Source organism: Urocitellus parryii, chromosome 6 (assembly GCF_045843805.1).
Source record: "Urocitellus parryii isolate mUroPar1 chromosome 6, mUroPar1.hap1, whole genome shotgun sequence".
Lineage (NCBI taxonomy): Eukaryota > Metazoa > Chordata > Mammalia > Rodentia > Sciuridae > Urocitellus > Urocitellus parryii.
In genome coordinates, this window is record NC_135536.1 from 43378325 (window position 1) to 43398644 (window position 20320).

General features: G+C 32.8%; 1 protein-coding gene across 2 annotated transcripts in view; it reads right to left on the minus strand.

Annotated features, from left to right (window-relative positions):
- Positions 1 to 1667: 1667 nt before the first annotated feature.
- The window catches only part of Strn3 (striatin 3), an 88125-nt gene continuing 69472 nt past the window's right edge, over positions 1668 to 20320 (minus strand). For both annotated transcript variants that reach the window (XM_026413934.2, XM_026413942.2), the window contains 9 exons: positions 18009 to 18142; positions 16326 to 16501; positions 16097 to 16144; positions 15685 to 15806; positions 11044 to 11211; positions 8905 to 9045; positions 6914 to 7021; positions 3485 to 3571; positions 1668 to 3401 (listed from right to left, as the gene is read on the minus strand). In XM_026413934.2, coding sequence (XP_026269719.1) covers positions 3232 to 3401; positions 3485 to 3571; positions 6914 to 7021; positions 8905 to 9045; positions 11044 to 11211; positions 15685 to 15806; positions 16097 to 16144; positions 16326 to 16501; positions 18009 to 18142 — 1154 coding nt within the window. In that variant the 3' untranslated portion in view covers positions 1668 to 3231. The remainder of the gene's footprint in view (positions 3402 to 3484; positions 3572 to 6913; positions 7022 to 8904; positions 9046 to 11043; positions 11212 to 15684; positions 15807 to 16096; positions 16145 to 16325; positions 16502 to 18008; positions 18143 to 20320) is intronic.

Sequence of the window (20320 nt, forward strand, 5' to 3'; positions counted from 1 at the left end):
ACCTTTGACATTACACAAATGTTGGATAAAATGGAGGGAGGTTGAGATGACAATAACTTTGAGATGACAATAACTTCCTTCCTCTTCCTTTATAAAAAGCTGAAAATGATGGATTAATTTAACAATAATTTTATCATCATCAAAATTCAACTTAACATGGTTTTTCAACTAGTACATAGACCACAAATTCTCATCCTGGAGTACCCTTCCTTAATTAAAAATTAAGCTTCAGTGAAGCCACAGCTTCTAGTTATTCTTGTTTAAAGGTGTGTGTGTGTGTGTGTTAATTCTATAAAGGACAAAATTTTTAGTAATCAGGGAAGTGAATATTTTACTGAGGTAACAAGCAAGAGCAGAAATCAGAACTTTAAGCAACTATCAATTTCTCTGAGTAAACAATCAGGATAAAGGGTTAACAACTAAAAGGAGTAAAACATTTTAAAAAACATATTATAATTCAACTTCAGCAGGAATGTCTAAATTTCAAATATGCTAGCTCATTTACAACTTTTAATATTTTCAGTTTTCAGTGGATAACAGTTTTGAAATAAGAAAATACAAATATGAAAGAGGGTGAATATGATTAAATGACAAAGTCAACATATTGTTTGTATATAAAAATATCCTCAAACCTTATGTATAAAGTCCTACTTCATAACCTAATCTGTTATTTTCCATGTCACAAATAGCACACAAATAAAAGACAATTCTTTTTGCATCCCTTTAGTCTCTTTCAAATGTTTAATATTATAAAGAAACATAACCAAATTAGGTTAAGAGAAAAATAAACATATACTGATTTTATCCATTACAGTTTTAATACATTCCCAAAGAGGTGAATATTTATATATTGCAATGAAAATAACCACATTATAGTTAAAGCAGTAAAGCAATTGGTTGAAACAGCTGCCAGAAATAATACAAGCTTTGCAAAAACTTAAAAGAGATTAAAGAGGAGAGGGGGAGGGATGGGGAGGGAAAGGGAGAGGAGAGAGGAGAGAGGAGGCATTAGGCAGGAGGTGGTCAGGAGAAAAGTGCCCCTTTATTCATTGGTTGAATTTGTTCATTAGTTGAATGTTCAAGTTCAGAAAAAAATATTTTTTTCTAAAGGTTTTGAGAAGTCTAAGTGTTTCAGGATAAAAACTAAAATTTCTATCTGGAATTTCTCAATGCACACACAATGTAATTTAACATTTGCAGCAGGCATTCAAATAGATTTTACATGTAAATTTTCTAGTGTCCCCTTCTAAATCCATTTGTAGTTCCTTTCAAGTAAAAGAATTACCTTGTTGAAGGACTTAATCTCATTTATAAGAACAATTTTTAAGTAATGAATAATACAGTTTATTCTTTGCCAAATGTTTTTTGGTGAAACAAGTATAGCTAGATAGGACACCATCATTAATTGAAATTCAGATTAAATAAAGAACAGGATGTTTAAGTACATCATTTAAAACTGCATCTACTTTTTTTTGTTGTTGTTGTTACTTGGAATGGTCTAATTTCTTTTAATAGTTTTTATAAATCACCAAATAGATAGGGTGAAATACTTCAAAAAGAGTTAAGAGCATCACTGTTCTAATCTTAATTGAATACCAATGAGCAAAATAATGTATAAAAATAACAGCATAAAAATGAAGGACTAAGAAACCATCTCCATTTCCTAGTTTAATTATGGAGAGTATTGCACTTTATTATTCAACACAAAATGATGTAGCCAACAGTAACATACAGGTACACAATTTATATTTATTATATGCATTTTATATACATTATTTTTCAACAGCTGTACGTTTGCTTTGTGGTACAATCTTAAAAATTTGCTGATTCATAGTTTGTAAAACAAAAACCCTTACAAAACTCATCAAAACTTGCAAACTGATCGGAAAAGTTTTTTTTGGAAGACTAGAAAAAATACTTTATTGTCTTAATCATGCATTACACAAACAAAATCTTTAGGTACACCATAAAATTAAGCACATCTAAAAAAATAAAACAGGGAAAACTAGTCCCAACACAGCAGATTTCTGTTTCCTGATTGAACTACTTTGTATCCTATTTGTAATGCAAATAAAATTTTACTCCAAATATTTTTAAACAAGATAATTTTGTTTGGAATCATGGTAAACCAAGATATATATCTTGGGTGGGGGGACACCTTGTTTTGTAACATAAACTATAAAATATTCCATTTTTAGTCTATTTTAGACTATTCAAAGGAGTTCCAAAATAGATATACAGGTTTCTTTAGCACATTAATAAAAGGATATAAAGACCAACAAAAAGTGAAATAAATAATAGGCCATTAGCAAGATGGATAATCCTTGATAAATAAACTTGTAAATACAGTAAGATGTACAAAATATCACATAGTGATAGGATGCCAAGATTAGTTTTTTAAAGAGTTCCTTTGGAGTACTAAACCCCACTGTTTCATTTTAATACACTTAATAGTCCTTTGTTCATGAAGACATTTATGTAATGATGAAGGTGATTTAGCATCTTTATGCAAGGACTTAGCTGAGCTGTATTAGGCAAAAGGAGGAAAGAAAAGTGGTTAAGGGGGTGGCTGGTCAGTGAGATCTCAGTGTTTAGGGTTGTATAATGCAGAAAAACTTCAATACAATCTTGAGCACTGTTGTGACAGGCTAAATATATAAAAAGACTTATAAAAACTAGAATTTTATCCAAACATTTTGTGCAACTAATGCTAAAATATTTTAAGTTAAATTTTATTTTTCTTCTTTTTCTTTTTTTAAAGCAAAATAAGTTCAAAAGGGAATCTGTGGCATTCAACTGATAAACATAAGATCACTAAGAGATGGAAAAAAAGCTACTCTTGGAGCTCACTTTCCCCCACAAGAGCACCACATTCCTAACCCTAAGGCAGCACACAGAGTCCTTTAGGGGAAAAAAAAAAAAAGTCTTTGAAAGATCAGACTCCACATTGGCTTAGAGACACCTAAAAAACAGACATACGCTCAGTTCATATCCAGTACAGGCCACAAATACTGGAGTCCTTTTTCTTTATGTCCCACAAAATACAGTAATTACAATTAAATTAATGAGCCTGACATTAAGATGTGATTTCTACCAATTTATGCCTGCCCCAAATAGCCTTCACCAGGCAGAACACATGTAGTGTTATATCAATAACCTTTCTGATGGCAGTGATGGAGACCCTTTTTCTGTCCAAGCAAATCTTTTGTCATGATGTGAGTTTTTGTGGTTTCACACAAATACTTTGGCAAGGGCATCAGCTCCTGCACTTGCAATATATGCTTTTGATGGATGGAAAGCAACATCATAAATTGACTCATCCAATTTCTTCCTATGAGCTGTTATTTCTTGTACACATGTCTTGCTGTCTAAATTCCATAATCTAATGGAACAGTCATGGCCTGTAAAAGAACAATTATAGCTTGTTACTGAGTAACAATTCTTTTTATAAAATCTGTGAGTAGTACAGAAATTCAAGACTTACTTCCCGACATCAAATAGATTCCATTAGGATCTACTGCTAGACTTGTAACAGCATCCAAATGAGCTACCATAGAATGGATCATTTTACCTAAATAAAACATATCAAAGAAGATTAAGCTTTCAAAAAAAATACCAAAATTATAACAGCATCAGCATAAAATAACCGACTCCAGCACTTTTTATTGTACTAAAAGATATACAACATAAAATTTACCAGTTTAGCCATTTGAGAATGTCCAATTCAGTGGCTTTTAAAATAGTCACACTATGCAACCGTAACTACTGTCTAGTTTAGAACTTTTCACCACTGAAAAAGGAAATTCTGTATGTAACCACTAAGCAGCTCAATTCTCTAAACCCCTACCCTCCAAAACCTGGCAAAACTAACCTGCTCTTTCTAGAGACTGGCCTATTCTGGAAGCTTCACATAAACAGATATAATACATTCAAGGTACATCTATTATAATAATATTATTTTGAAGAGAATTTTAATTCTAATGTAGAACTTTCCAATGTATTTACTTTTTAAGAAGATTTCTGTATGACATGAATTTGACAGAATCTGAGAGACAATGGAAAACATGACAACAAAGTTGCAAAGACTTAAGTTCATGTTAACTAGATGGGCACTATGAAATATGCCTATAATCCCAGCAACTCCAAAGGCGGAGGCAGAAGAGGGCTGCAAGTTGGAAGCCAGCCTCAGCAACTTAGCAGACCCTGTTTCAAAATGAAAAAGATAATAAAAAAGGCTGGGGATGTGGGTCAGTGGTTAAGCACCCCCAGTACCTTAAAAAAAAAACAATAACAAAGATCGTGTAAACTAAAATTCAAATTAGTTTCTCAGTACAGTGATATATTCCTACCCAAAGATCAAGTTTATTTATCCTTTGAAATGCTAATTATTTTGTACATTTAAAACAAGAAAGAAGGAAGGAATGAGGTATACCACAAGAAATTCCTCTGAATTTCCCCAGATAGTAACAAAACCACTGCTCTGGAAAATTTATTTTCACTAAATTTGGCAAGCAAATAGATTGAACAACAAGATGAAATTTAAAAAACAAATTGTGAATACAGAATTTTTGCTGCACAAAGACTCTGAGACAAGGACATCCTGCAATGGCAATATATGCTTTTACCTGATGGAAAGCAACATCATAAATTGATTTATCCAAGAAGAGGATAAAAAAGCAAATACTGATAAAAACAACAACAAAAAATTTATTCCCCTTTCACTCAGCAGGAAGTCTACTACTACCCAAGTGTCTGGGATTCTCCTAATGAAAGATAGGAGGTCTTTGCTAAAATTCTAATCATTTGCTATGCTGCTGGACCATTAGAACATTATACACTGGGGCATAAAAGCAGTCAACTTTGTTACTTGCCATCAGGCTATAACAGCGGAAAAGAACACAAAACCACAACATAATTGTGTAAAAATTTACTCTTAAAAAAAAAAAAAAAACAACAACATAAAAAGCCTATAATTTTCTGGCAATACTAAACAGTTATCAGTCAAGGACTGTATTTAAAAAGTCTCTCATCATAAGCTGGGGTTGTGGCTCAGTTGTAAAGCGCTTGCCTTGCATGCGTGAGGCCCTGGGTTTGATCCTCAGTACAACATAAAAATAAATAAATAAAAATAAAGATACTGTGTCTATTTACAACTAAAAAATGAATTAAAAAAACTCATCATTTCAATCTACAGTTGTCTGTTTCTCATTAACAGTAAGATTAATTAACAGTCTAATTTTAGAGATTGTGCTAGCCTGAGAAACAGAAAAATCATTTAACAGTATCTTCAATTTATTACACTAACATAATTCATCTGTCACCTTGTCTCAATATTACTATTAAAAAAATTGGCTTCTTATGTTTTGTTTTTTAAGAGTTAAAAAAAAAACAAACAGGGGCTGAGGTTGTGGCTCAGTGGCACAGTGCTTGCCTATCATGTGTGAGGCCCTGGGTTCGATATTCAGCACCACATAAAAATAAAGGCATTGTGTCCATCTATAACTAAAGATATATTAAAAAAAATAAACACAGGATATAATGGATTGGCCTCCAAGTCAACAATGTGAAAACATTAGCAGTATCAAGCATCATTAGATTCTCTTAAAATGTCATATTTATTATGGTAACTCTTAATTCACTGATCTAGTTCTGATTTCTCTCTTCAGAATGATCTTGTTTCTCTTAAATTTAACAACTTAAATCATAGACTTCTTTTATTCAACATTATAGATATATACATTTCTTAAAGGGAGCTATAATTTTCCAAATTTATCTCTAGACCTCCTTCTGGCATACTAAATTAATCCCCAATTGAGAGTCAACCTTCTTTTCCATATAGTCATTGTCATAAAATGTGAATAATGCCATCAGATGGACCATAGGAAGACATATTTAACCTTCATAAAAATGGTTCAAAGAATTATTTTTATAAGATGTTAAATTGAGAATATACACACAAATGTGAATTTTATTCCTGGCAATATATAGACCTGTGAATATTCACTCTGCTCCCAAACTGTTCTACTGAGTTAAAACGAATCTGCCTATAGAAATGTTATTTGAACTAAAGGATCTTATGCAAGACTCTAAATAGACAGAAACTTATTGCCCTGTCCTATATAACCTTCAAAGAGAAGCCTATACTTCTAGTTTGCTGACTGCCTTGATAATTTTTTTTTTGCTCTGTAATAAGGTTGCAATGTTTCTTAATTTAAGTCCTTCAATACTTTGTTTTAGCTTTTCTCATAATAGCTTCTCTAGCTTTCAGACCTTTCCAGAAAGAGATTAAGCAGTATCTTATGTAGTATTCCTAGTAATAAGAGATGAAAAAGTAGTCCTTAAACACATCCACCCACCCACATATATACACACTGTAAGTAAAATAAGATTTGGTTTGACATCAAGACAACTAATATATTTCCTTACAACAAGAAAAATAGTTGACAAAAAAAAAATATCCATTATACCAGCATTTAATCCACTGATAAAGAACATATGTAAAATAATAAATACAAGAAAGAGATGTCTTCTGCTATAATTAATTCATAATAGAATATGAAGGAAAAAATTTCCAAGGATTTATATATTTATCTAAAAGGACATGAAAGAAATCATGATAGGAAAGGCAGTATGTATTATTTAAGGATAAATTTTTAACATACTCAAGTGTGCTACATGCTAAGTAAAGCAGAACTCTTGAGTAAAAATAGTTGAGATAAGGGTTTAGCTCAGTGGAAGAGTGCTTGCCTAGCACACACTAACATCTCCAAAAAAACCCCCAAAAAACAAACAAACAAAAAAACCCAAAGTTTAACTTGGCAATTTCATAGTCAAAACTCAACATATAAAAGAACAGCATTTTCAATTACTTCAAATTTATAGTACTATTAATATGAAAAGATAACTTGCTTACCCGTTTTATTGTCAAAAAATTTGATGTGTCTATCTTCATGAGCCGTTATTGTAACAGGAAGTGTGGGATGACTTACTATTCTGTTAATATGATTAATGGATTGTAAACCTGAAAATAGAGACAAACAATATTTTAAAATTCCAGGCTTCAAACAGAAGTTGGATGATGGTCTTTTTTAAGTCTCACCAGAATGAATACTATTAGACTTCAAATTGTGTATGTACAAAAGAACTCTTAGATACTAAATTTAAAACATACATGGATTTTACCTGTGTAGTGGGGGGGAGAAATAATAGAGTTAAGGAGACACTGAGAATGAGTACAGCTTGGTTTAAAATGTGGCCATGGAACCATGTAAGTATATAATGATAAAAGCAATTGTTTCTTTTTTAAAAGCACTTACTAAGAAAATCGACTTAAGATTAAATAAATGATCTTAATTATCCAACTACGGTACAACCAGAAAGAAAGAATTAGTGGAAGAAATACTAAAGCACAGTAATCAGACTGTATATCGATAGCGGAATATGGTCCCTAGAGAACTAATCCTAAGGATAACTATTACCAGTAATCAAATTATTGGTGATGACAGTATTATTAGACAACTATACGTAGGCTGTGAGATAAATCAAATGAGATGATGATGATTTTGTTGAGAACCAAGAAATTTGAATTGGAAGTATTTACTTTTGTAAAAAAACATGTTTCCTAGCTCTGTTCACCGAAAAAGATTAAAATAATGAACCTCATGAAGACCATGAGGATAAGCAAAGAGTTTTAGCACCCAGACTATAATCTTCTAAATGCCATTTCCCACTAAAAAGAACCATCGCTCCCTAGAAAAATACTGATCTCAGACATGAGTCACCAAACAAGATGAACCTAGAATCTTTCATTATATCAAAAAGCAAGAGCTATCAACAACAACCAGGCGCATATTCAGAAGACTCAAGAGCCAACCTGAATAAGCTCCCATTGGCCAAAAAGACATAATTTGAACAGCATTAAGAACACCTGTAAGAAACTGAAACATAACAAATACATTTATACCTGTGAGTTATCATAATGATACCAAAAACAATACCATTTCGTTATTATGAAAACTGGTAAATAAAATAGGGGAGAAACTCACTTTATCTTGCTTTTCTGTAACAATCACTAACTTCAAGATGATAACCAAATTATTGATGAGGAAATCATATTTTTTATAGAAATATTCTAGCTAATGCATGAGAAGAGATGACAGAATCACAAAATCATTTTTCAAGAATTAATGATTAAATGGATCAGGCAATGATCAAGACTAAAAACATCACAGAAAGATAAACCTCCAAATAATATTTACATCTGAAAAAGTTCACAAATTATCTGAAGTCTGGCCAAGAAAATTTCTAAACAGGTAAAAAAGAGAAACTAACAGAAAAACCCAAACCTGAACCTGAATCTGAATAAAACTCTGGATCTATAACCAATTTATAGGAAATAAAATGAATACTACAAATGATACCATAGGGTTGCAACCAGCAAAATCCATTCTGTGGGAAACCTGACAAAACTATCTAATTCCTTCTAGTAAAAAATTAATACAGCAAATAAGGAAAATATAAGAGAGGTAGAGGTACCTATAAGTGAAAAGACATCTGAAACCTATCAACCAATCACAATACATGGACCTTCTTTGAATCCCTACTTATAGAAACTGTAAAACATACATCACATACCACATTTACAGTACTGGCCATTTATAATAACTGAAATTAGATGACAAGTACATGAGGTTTTATTATATTCTCTACTTTCTATTTATTTCCTTTGTTTTCACCTTTACTTTACTCACTCCTCTGTAATAATGTAAATAAGTACTACAGTAACATAATAAAACTATTTTTCTATCATAAACCTAGGTAATCAAAATATTAAAACTAACTGAAAGATTAACCTCTTGGATAAAAATCCTTTCTAAGGTTTCAAAGAAAGTCACGAAAACTTACCAGAATCTACCTGTGATGAAAGCATCACCAATGACTGTGATGTTTCTAAATCATAAATTACTGCACTACCAGTGTTGAAAGAGGTCACCATATGAGCTGGATCACAGCCAATAAAGTCAACAGATGTAGGTATTCCATGTTCTGTAAAGAAGCCCCAAAAGATATAAAGTAACAGTATTTTTGAAATTCCCACTTTTCTAATAAGAAAAAGGAATTAAAATATTTTGAAGAAATGTTAATAATGAAAGTTAACTGTGTAAGAATAGTTAAAAAGCAACCATTCCTCATTCATTTAACAGGCCTATCTATTTATTTATTTACTTATTTATTTATAGGAGGCACTGAGGATTGAACCCAGTGCTTCACACTTGCTAGCCAAGCACTCTACCACTTAGCCACAATCCCAGCCCTATTTAATAAGTTTTTATTTATAACATTCAACATTATAAGAAAAAACACACCTAAAGAACAGGCATATGCAAAAATTAGCAGTTTCTTATGCATTTCCTTCTAAGGTAGGAAGGCTAAGTTTTTGGTCCACTTTCTAATTTTCTTAGGGAAAAACAAAATTGGTATTTTTTTGATCATTATCTTGGGTCACCTGTCAAATCTGTAAGCCTTAAAAAAAGTAGCTAATACAAGTCAAATTTTTCTGCCTATAAAAATGAAGCTTGGACTCTGGAAGACACTGACATGATAGTAGTATTCTAATGTAGTATCCTGAGCAGCAATCTTTCTCTCTCTCTCTTTTTTAAAATATTTTTTAGTTGTAGCTGGTACAATATCTTTGTTTATTTATTTTTATGTGGTGCTGAGGATCGAATCCAAAATACCTCACATGTGCAAGGAAAGTGCCCTACCACTGAGCTACAGCCCCAGCCTGGCAATTTCTCCTTTTAACATACAAAATTCATCTAGCCATATCAACATCCAATTTGGTAAAACCGGAGTCTAGCCATCAATTATGTGAATGAAGCAAGAAACAAATAACTAAATTAACTTTTACCTGTAAAGCCTGAGTAACTGAAAAACTAGGAGAACCATATAAAAAAGACTCAAAGGGCTAGGGCTGTAGCTCAGTGGTAGAGTGCTTGCCTAGCATGTGAGGCACTGGGTTCAATTCTCAGCACCGCATGTAAATAAATTAATAAATAAAGTCCATCAACAATTAAAAAAAAGATGCAAAATTAAATATATTTACTATTCATCTAAGATGTTCTGAAATTATATTTAAACAAAAGGTCTGATTAAAAAAAAACACACCAAAATTTAAAAATGGCTCAGAAAATAAGACCAATAAAAACATATTCTCTCTCTCTTTCTCCCATATACACACACACATATACACATAAGCAAATGTCTTTTTAAAAAAATTATTTTTTAGTTGTAGTTGGACACAATACCTTTGTTTTATTTATTTATCTTTATGTAGTGCTGAGGATCGAACCCAGAGTCTCATGTGTGCTAGGCGAGTGCTCTACCACTGAGCCACAACCCCAGCCCACACATAAGCAAATGTCTTTAAAAGGTACTGGCTAAAGCCTTATTTTTTTTTATATATTTTTTTTGTTGTCAATGGATCTTTTTATTTATATGTAGCACTGAGAATTGAACCCAGTGCCTCACATGTTAGGCAAGCGCTCTATCAACATACAAATCCAGCCCTAAAACCTTCTTTAATAAGAAAAAAATCTGGTATCATGAAAGCAACTTAATTTGTACCTCTGGTTAAAGGTACTATTTCAGTGATTATGGCTGGACTCATAACCTGTGTGCTCAGAGTCATGGGCAAGCACTCCATTGCCAAGCTATATCCCTAGTCCCATTTAATTTTAAAACAGAACATGATCTGAAAGAAGTAAAAAAGCACTAAGCTACAATTCATATTTGTAAATCACATCAATTAAAAAATAATCAAGTAAAAAGATTATCCTAAGTTTTATGAAATTCTTCTAACATCTCTCTTTGGGGAAATACAGAAATAATCAATCAATTGCTTTGTCCTTTTTATATCACAATTTCCTGCTCCCATCCCTGCCCTTCCCTGGTAGTGGGGATTGAACCCAGAGACCTTCTATCATTGAACCACATACATCTCAGCCCTTTTTATTTTGTTTTAGACAGACAAAATTTACTCACCCTTGTCTCCATTGTAAGTGCAAATACATGGCAATTTTTCTTGTGGATTCCATAACCTAACAGTGCCATCTGCTGAACAAGACAGTAACTGATTTTTTATGCCACTATAAGCAAGACCCCAGACTGCATCTGTATGAGCAACTAAAGTGCCAGCTAGAACATTTGGCTCTGGGAAGAAAGAAACAAAACAAAATTAGCAAAGTAAGGTTATGATCTAAAGATAGCTTACCATATAATTAAATAAAAAGAATACAATAAAGGCTACAAAAAAGATAAACCAAATATACAAGGGACTAAGTAGTAGAGTTAAGAGCTATTTTTATCATCCTCCCCCAAACTACTATTCTGTATTTTCACAATTTCCTATAAGAAATAAATACTTGGAGAAGAAATAAAACCTCTTTATTGAGATATAATTTGCATACCCTACAACTCATTTATTTAAAGTATAAGTCAATCCAAAGATCTTTAGTATATTCAAAGTTGTACAACCATCACAATCAATTTTAGGACACTTTCATTACTTGTTGGCTACTTTCCCCAAATTCTTCCTCCCTACCTTTCCATGGCTCTAGGCAACAACTAGTCTACTCATCTCTAAAGATATGCCTATTCTGAACATTTTACATCAATAGAATCATACAACACATGACCTTTTGTGACTAGCTTCACTGAACATGTTTTCAAGGCTCAATTATGTTGTAACTTGTATCAGTACGTTTCTTTTTATTGCCAAATAAAATTCTATTGTAGGATGTTAATAGGCAAGAGATAGAAGTGAACGGCAGAAACATGAGACTAAGGCAATAATTCTATAAACTAGGTTTACTGTGCTAACCCCCACATGCTTTCCTTTAAAAAGCAATTTACCTGTGGCCCTGTCCTGGCTTAAGTCAATAGGACATGTTACATTCCTCAGGAAACAACCTGTTATCAGCAGGAGAAATGCAGGCCCAAAAGGTTCCTCCCTGCCGATAAGAAGAACACAAGTTATCCTGAATGGGGGAGCCTTCATGACCTTTATGCAGACCAGATTCCAGAACTCATGGAGATAGGATAATTAGAAGAAAAGTCCAACAATAAAATTTGTAAGAATGAGTTTCAACAAGAACTGGTCAGTGTGGTCCAAAGCAACCCAGGGTTGCCTTGGATCTTAGCACATAATCCTAATAGTAAAATCTCCCCTCCATGGGGTAAGACCATGCACAGTGGGTTTTTAAAAAATCTGCTGTAAGATGTCTGAGTGGGACTCTCTGGAAATTTCCCTGGGACCCCCAATAAAAGAGGGCAATACGTCGGGCGTGGAGGTGCACGCCTGTAATCCCAATGACTTGGGAGGTTGAGGCAGGAGGATCGAGAGTCCAGCCTGAGCAATGGGGAGGCACTAAGCAACTCAGAGAGACCATCTCTAAATAAAATACAAAAAAGGGCTAGAGATGTGGCCCAGTGGTCGAGTGCCCCCGAGTTCAATCCTTGGTACCAAAAAAAAAAAAAAAAAAAAAAAAAGAGGGCAATAGGGACATGCTGTCCCTATCCTCTCCCACTCTCTTCCTTAATAGTGTTCCCTTTTCCTGTCCCTTCTAATAAACTCAGGTCTACTACTCTTGAGTGACTCCTCTGAAATCTTCCTGGCATGATCCTAAGAACCAGTGACTAAGGACATCCTCAGTCACTTTGGCTGTATGGATGGCCTTACAATGCAATAGATTTTATCACGTTTTAATTACCCATTCATCAATTGATGGATATTTGAGGGCTAATAACATTGAGCATCATACCTAACAATCCTGTTTTTCTAGTAAATCTCTCCTACTTTCCATAATTATTCATCATCATTTCCCTACTCCTCACTGCTTCCAAATTCCCTTCTTTGTGAATGATTGTGCCTTATACTGAACCAAGAAGATACAGGCTTTAAATAGGAAGCCTTTCCTCATTTTCCTGCCACCCAATCTATAATCTACTAGTACTGTAAGCTATCCTCTTGGTTATTCTCCTTTCTATTAAACCCACCAGATGTATTCTGCATCTCAGTCAATTTGCTAACTTATTTTCATATTTTCTGATTCTGTACTATACAAATTCTCATTACCATTTAAAAAAAAAAAAGTATGTTCCAGGGTGCTAACCTAGCACCTGTGAGGCCCTGGGTTCAATCCTCAGCAGCATATAAAAACAAATAAATAAAATAAAGGTATTGTGTCCAACTACCAAAAACAGAAAGTACGTTCCAGAATCTTTCAACCTGAATAAAAAAATTATTAACCTTACTCCACCACTCTTCTGCTAAATAGTAAAAAAGCATCTGAAGTAAATATGCTTCTTTTCCTATTTACTATTCAAATTACTCCAACATGGTGTCTGATGCCATTAGCACACACCAAAAATCATCTTGCTTAAGTTATCAATGATGAGCTAGGTGCACTGGTGCATGCCTGTAATCCCAGGGACTCAGTAGGCTAAAGCAGGAAGAGCACATGTTTAAAGCCAGCCTGGGAAATTTAGTGAGAAACTTTGTCTCAAAATAAAATTAAATTTAAAAGGTGGGGAGGGGTTAGAGATGTTACTTGATGGTGGAACATCCTTGGGATAAACCCCAGCTGTGGGGGGAGGGAATCAATGATAACCTCTACTATACAAAATTTGATACTTTCCTTTGATGATATATAAAGCATTTCTTCTTTGTTGTTCCCATCATATTGCTTTTCATCCATTTAGTATGACTTGAAAGGGTATCAAGAGTTCCTTCATCCTCTTATCTTAGCTACAGTGACAAATCTCTATCTGGGAAAGACACGAGTGACCTATGTGTCACTTTTATATAAAAAGAATCCTTTTTATCCTATTCATATGCAACATCTGAATGTGCAGGCTGCTTCCTTCTAAAAATGTTTTCTCCTTTGGGGATGCTTCTATGATTCCACACTCTCACACTTCCTCCTGTCTATTGAATTACATCTTCTCAATTTCCTTTGTTGGTTCTCTTGCTCTAGCCATCCTTTCCATGTTGGGATTACCGTGAAGATTTTAATTTCAAGTTGTTTTCTCTTCTTACTCTTTACGACACATTCTCCTTATGTTATACCATCCATTCTCACAGCTTAAAAGTATCATTTATATAGAAAGGACTTCCCTATATTTTTATCTTCAACCCAGATCTCTGAGCTCTATATTTGCATATTACCTACTTGATACTGTCTCTTAACATGCCCCAAATCCAACTCATTGTCTCCCTACACTTGTTCTTTCCCTATTTCAATAAATGCTACCATCACATACTCAAGATGCTCATGCTGAAATCCCAGTGCTAGAGATGAAAATGTTCTGAAATTAGATAATGGTAATGGCTGCACAACTCTGTGTACATAGTAAAAATTACTGAATTATATATTTTTAAAAGATGAAATTTATTGTATGAATTATATTTCAATAAAGTTGGGAATTAAGAAAACACAATTAAATCAAGTCATTCACTTGTCACTTCATCTACTCATATTCATCACAAAGTCCTATCTATTCTACTCCACTTCTCCCATATATATTAAATACACTTCTCTCTAACTGCTGTACCACCACCACTCTTGACATCATCTCCCATCTAGTCTACATTACAGCAGCTTCCTACAGTACTCCTGTCTCTACTCTCCGGCCCTTAATGTACTCTTCTCTCCATAAGAGACACACAGTACAGTCACGATTTTTTTTTTTTAAGTTGTTGATAGATTTTTATTTCATTTATATGTGGTGCCAAGAACTGAACACAGTGCCTCACATACGCCAGGCAAGTGCACTATCACTGAGCCACAGCTCCAGCAACACAGCCACCTATTTATACACTACATTTTTCAGGTCACTTTTTTGGCCTAAAATGTTTTACAGAAATTCTGTTATCTTTTATCTTGAATGTTACTATTTTAATTAGAATATTCCTGACTTCTCACCTAAAGAAGGTTCCACCTGTTACCTTTCTCATGGTACTCTATTTTCTTATTACTCACCACAATTTGTAAGTAGTGACCCCCAAACCCTTGCTCATTTAATGTCCATCTTTTCCATTAGGCTAACTGTTATTTCTGGACAAAGTGCTAATAATGACTATGCCTGACAAATAGTGGCACCAAGTGTGTTAATTAAAAAAGAACAAAGAGCTCAAAATTGTTTCATTTTTTAATAATAATGAAACATGCACTAATAAATATATTTAAACATATATTCAGGTTTTTCTGTAGAACAGATTTCTAAAAGTGTCACTTGTAGAAGTTAAAGTTTTCTTTAGTGTTCTTTCATTTTCAAATTAAGAATATTTGGCCCTCCAATGAGTTGTGTCGATTTATATCCTCACTGTCCCTATTTGTTTTAATATTTAAAAATATGTACACTAAATTTAAATATTTGCTAAATTATATTGTTTTCCACCCCATTACATTAACTAGTACTGAAATTAACATTTCAATTAACAGAGACTTTTAAAAAATACCAGAAAATGCCAATTCATAGGCTTAGGTATGCATGGCATAACATTTTTTGATTTTTTTAATAAAGCACTTACTAGCAAATGGAAAAATTAAATGAAGGAACCAATATATGTTTAAATAACTTTAATAATATTTGAGTTATTTACTTTTGACAGCTTTTACTTACCATATGTATCATATGGATCCACATTAGGACTAGGCATATTCCACCACTGGATGGTTGCGTCAATACCACCACTAAAACACTGTTCTCCATTAGAACTAATAGCTAATGACAGAACAGGGCCACTATTATAGGAAGAGAGTGAAAAAAATTACTTACAAATCCCAAGAAATTCAATCCCCATTCCCAAATCTGTGATTTACAAGGTATTTAAAAACTGTTTAAAGTAAACATGTATATTTAAATGAACTAACATAATTCATATTCTCACTAATGTTAGTAAAATGAGATATTATGTAACTGTCTTACCTAATAGCAAACATTGAGAAAATTATAAAGTTTGAAGATTGGTAGATTGGTAAATAACAGTTACTAACTATGGTTATTAATTAAGTACTAGTTGAGTAAAACTTACATGTGGGCCCTAAATGTGTAGATAGGCTCTACATCTAAAGAGGCACTCCTAAAAGATGGAGAAAAAAAGGATGGGGGAAGAGAAAGCAATTAAATAACCATTAAACTAAAGAATCATTAGGAAGATCAAATGCACATATAAAAAATAAGATACAATAAAGAAGTATAATCAAATTATTCATATTAGCAAAATTGGAAGGAAAAAACCCAGCCATTATTAAAATACTTGCTTTTTGGCAGGAACTGTTTTTTGCAAGTTCCAAAGTTTCAGGGTATGGTCCTCAGAGGCAGTAACCAGCACAGGTTCAACAGGATGAAAAGCTAATGCCCGCACTCCATCAAAATGGCTACGTAGTGTATACTTGGGGTTCCATGTCTTTCGAAAGGCATCTTTATTGGCAGGCAACTAAAAAGGAAAAGCACACTATTTACTGGTAAAAGTAGTAAACTGATAGGCATGTGGAGTTTTTGTTCCTTTTGTGTTTAAAAACATATATTTAAAATAGCTTGGCTAAAATGTCCAGTGGAAATTTAATGTATTAAAAACTTTATAACAAATCTTTATCATTTTATAAGGATTCAGAAGAATAATTTCATTAGCCTTTCAAATATGTAGGTCAAATGAAGAGTTCCTTAATCTGTTTTTACCTAATCATCAAACTAAACCCAAAGCTCGTAATAAATGTTGAAGAGAATAAAATAACTCATTGCTGCAATGCTTTACATAAGTACAAAACAAAATGTAACAAATATATATATATATATATATATATGTATATACACACACACACACACATATATAAATTAGCAAATATCCAAGGGCAAACAGTACAGTTGTCATTTAGGAAATTACTAGCATGTGAAGTTTTTAAAGGCAGCAAGTTAAGGTACTTTCTAGAAACTGAGCTAAGGACCTGTTAATATTTTCAAACCATTTGTCTAATTCTTGATTATGACAGAGGTTAATCTTTTAACTTTTATTTCTTCATCTGTAAAGATAAGCTGTGAAACCACTTCTAAAGCAGTAAAGTTTACTATAATTTAGCTGCATATATACTTTAAAAATATTAATGAGAATAATTAAGCCTACCAAGGCTCATGTCTCTAAAAAGCACACTAAATAAATATAAAATGTAAAAGCCAGGCGCAGTGGCGTACACCTGTAATCCCAGCAGCTCAGGAAGCTGAGGCAGGAGGATCACAAGTTCAAAGCCAGCCTCAGCAACTTAGCGAGACCCCTGTCTCCAAATAAAAGTCAAAAGGGATGGGGATGTGGCTCAATGGTTAAGCACCCCTGCAGGGGAAAAAGGCAGAAAAAAGATATGCCGTAAAAGTAAAAAACTAATCTGCTGAAAAACCATAATAATATAAAAATCTAAACAAGTATAGTTAACTCTCAATTGGATATTAAATGTCTAGAAAAAATTTATTTCAAAATTTAAGAAAATTTATTTCACCTCTTATGCTGTCCTTCCCACTCCTCCTGAATGCTCTACCTAGCCCTCAAATGGAATTAAATACTTAGAAAATGATGCAAGCCAACTTTAACATTATCCTTAAGCAGATTAAACCTCAAAAATAAAACATTTTTTATTTTAAGAAGTAACCTGAAGGCAAAATAGGCTTAATTTCTGTAAGATAATTGAGAATAGACTATTCAAGATATGTTTGCTGACCAATATTTTAAGGTAATCATCCAAACACCTAGCTAATCCAACAAAATACCTAAGAAAAATTTAAACACCACGAAGAAAGTTAGAAAACTATATGTCACTTCAAATCAACACATTGACACACTTAAAACTTATCTTTTCCATGCACCTTGACATTAATTCTGCTTTATAAGTGATTCCAAAAAATAAGGAAGCCTTCTATTAAATCATTAAAAAAATTAAAAATAAAACTGCACTTACATCATAACTATAGTCTGCATCATTTGTTACCGTCAAGTCTGCAAGGTCTCCAAGGCCCAGTACACTTAACAAAACATCATCAGAACCCATAATAAATGACTTGCCTCCTCCAGATGGAAACGTTATTGGTTCAGCTATAAAGAACAAAACCGCTTCTTAAATGCTGAAAAATCATACAGTACAAGACAAATATTGTGGGGGAAATTTAAGCACTAAACAGTTACATAATTCAGTAATATTTATGAATTTCTATTTTCCCACTTCCACTCAAAAAATCCTATTACTAGTAATAAACACATGTGTTGAAACTGCAATGTAGTTATCCTCTACATATCAAATATGCACTACGGACACTATTCCAGGGTGGGAGGTAGGGCACAAAAGTTTTGTCTATTCAAATCCCATATCACTTCAGTAAAGTTTATATAAGAAATAGAAAAATTTTTGATTAAGTAAAGGAGTTAAATATCAGATTTCAGCTATTCATAGGAGAATAAACCTCTACCATCAACTTCAAAGTAGCTTATACAGTATTTTTAAAAAGTGAACAAGCTGCTGCTAAGTCCTTTTCTTTCTAAAGATTAAAAAAAAAAATCTTTTTAAATCTAAAGATTAAAAACAAAGCATTCAAATGTGAATGGTTTCCAGTATGCTATGACAGTATATCAGTGACAACAATGGCCTAGGAAAAAGGTACCTCTACTGCTAAGTCTCCTATAAGGTTAATTCTTGTGTTCTTCAGAATGCCCTCCAGTTTTAAAACTGTGACTACAATTTTTATTTTAATGTCCTCTTTTATTTATCATGACACTTTTAAAATGACACAATTGAAGTATAATGAGTATAAAACTTTACATTTTTCATTCAGAATGGCCATTTCAATTTCAAATATAACTGAAATGAAAGCTTCATTTTGCTTAGTTTCCTCATCTGTATCATGTACATCATTACAGTTTCCCATGTTGATATTAGAAGTTCCAATTAAATTATTTAAAATATTTTCCTCTATACATACTATTGATCAATTAAACTACTAGAATTTGAATGACTGACTATACTATTGCTGTGACAGTTTGTGTAAGCAATAATTTTATCACTTCAAACATGTGCTTTAAAAGCAAAATGTTAACATTAAGATGGCAAGAAAAATACTGGAGTAATTATAATACAAAACAACATATCAAAATACACTTAAAATTCATGAACAAATTGGGGAAAAAGGCATTCAAAAGCTCAAGCTGATAATTTTTAAAAATTCCTATGAAAAATGATATATTAAAACAAGCATTCACTAATACTATTGAAAATAATTCTGAGAATATACAATATATACACACATACACTATGGCCATAGTAAAACTTATCTTTATTTAGAATACTTTGTGGGTTGTTTTTGTTTTCTTGGGGGGGGGGGCGGGGAGTACTGGGCACTGAACTCAGGGGCACTCGACCACCGAGCCACATCCCCAGCCCTATTTTGTATTTTATTTAGAGACAGGGTCTCACTGAGTTGCTTAGCGCCTCACCACTGCTGAGGCTAATTTTGAACTTCATCCTCCTGCCTCAGCCTCCTAAGCCACTGAGATTACAGGCATGTGCCACCACTCCCAGCTATATGTTGTTATTTTTATCCTATTAAACTATGCTATGCATATAAAGTGAATTTGAAAGCACTGCCAGAAAATATATATAATGGGGACACTAGATAGTATTTAATTCATCTTTTAATGACTATACTTGCTGAACCTGAACAAGCTGTAGCACTGATCTTTTCATTTCTACTGTTCACTTATTGGTAATACCAGAAATAACTAAGAGCTTTAAAATCAAGTTTAAAATTATGTTTAAGAACAATTTTGTCAGTAAGTAAAATTTACTCTAAAGCATGTTTTGCCAGTACAAAGATAATTTGTTTCTAAGTTAAAATGCTATTCCTTCCACTTACATTCACTAACACAAAACTTAAAAGCTCAATTAAACAACTTAAATATAACATATTATTTTTGCAGGATTATTTCTGATCAACCATTGACTACTTTAGGGGTATGTGAAAGAAAGTACTTTGACAATATTAACTAGTTGGCAATATTAGCTTGTTTTACTGGAGTTTTAGATTAACCACATTTACCAAAAAGTATTATACTTATTTGTAATTAATCATGTAACTATATTTCTATCCCTTTTTCTATGCACACATATTTATTTGTATTAAGCAAGCCATTCCTCTTACTCAGCATTTATTTACATATATATCTGGGTGCACAAAAAAATATCACCTAAGCTATTATTTTTATTTTCAATATCACCCATCA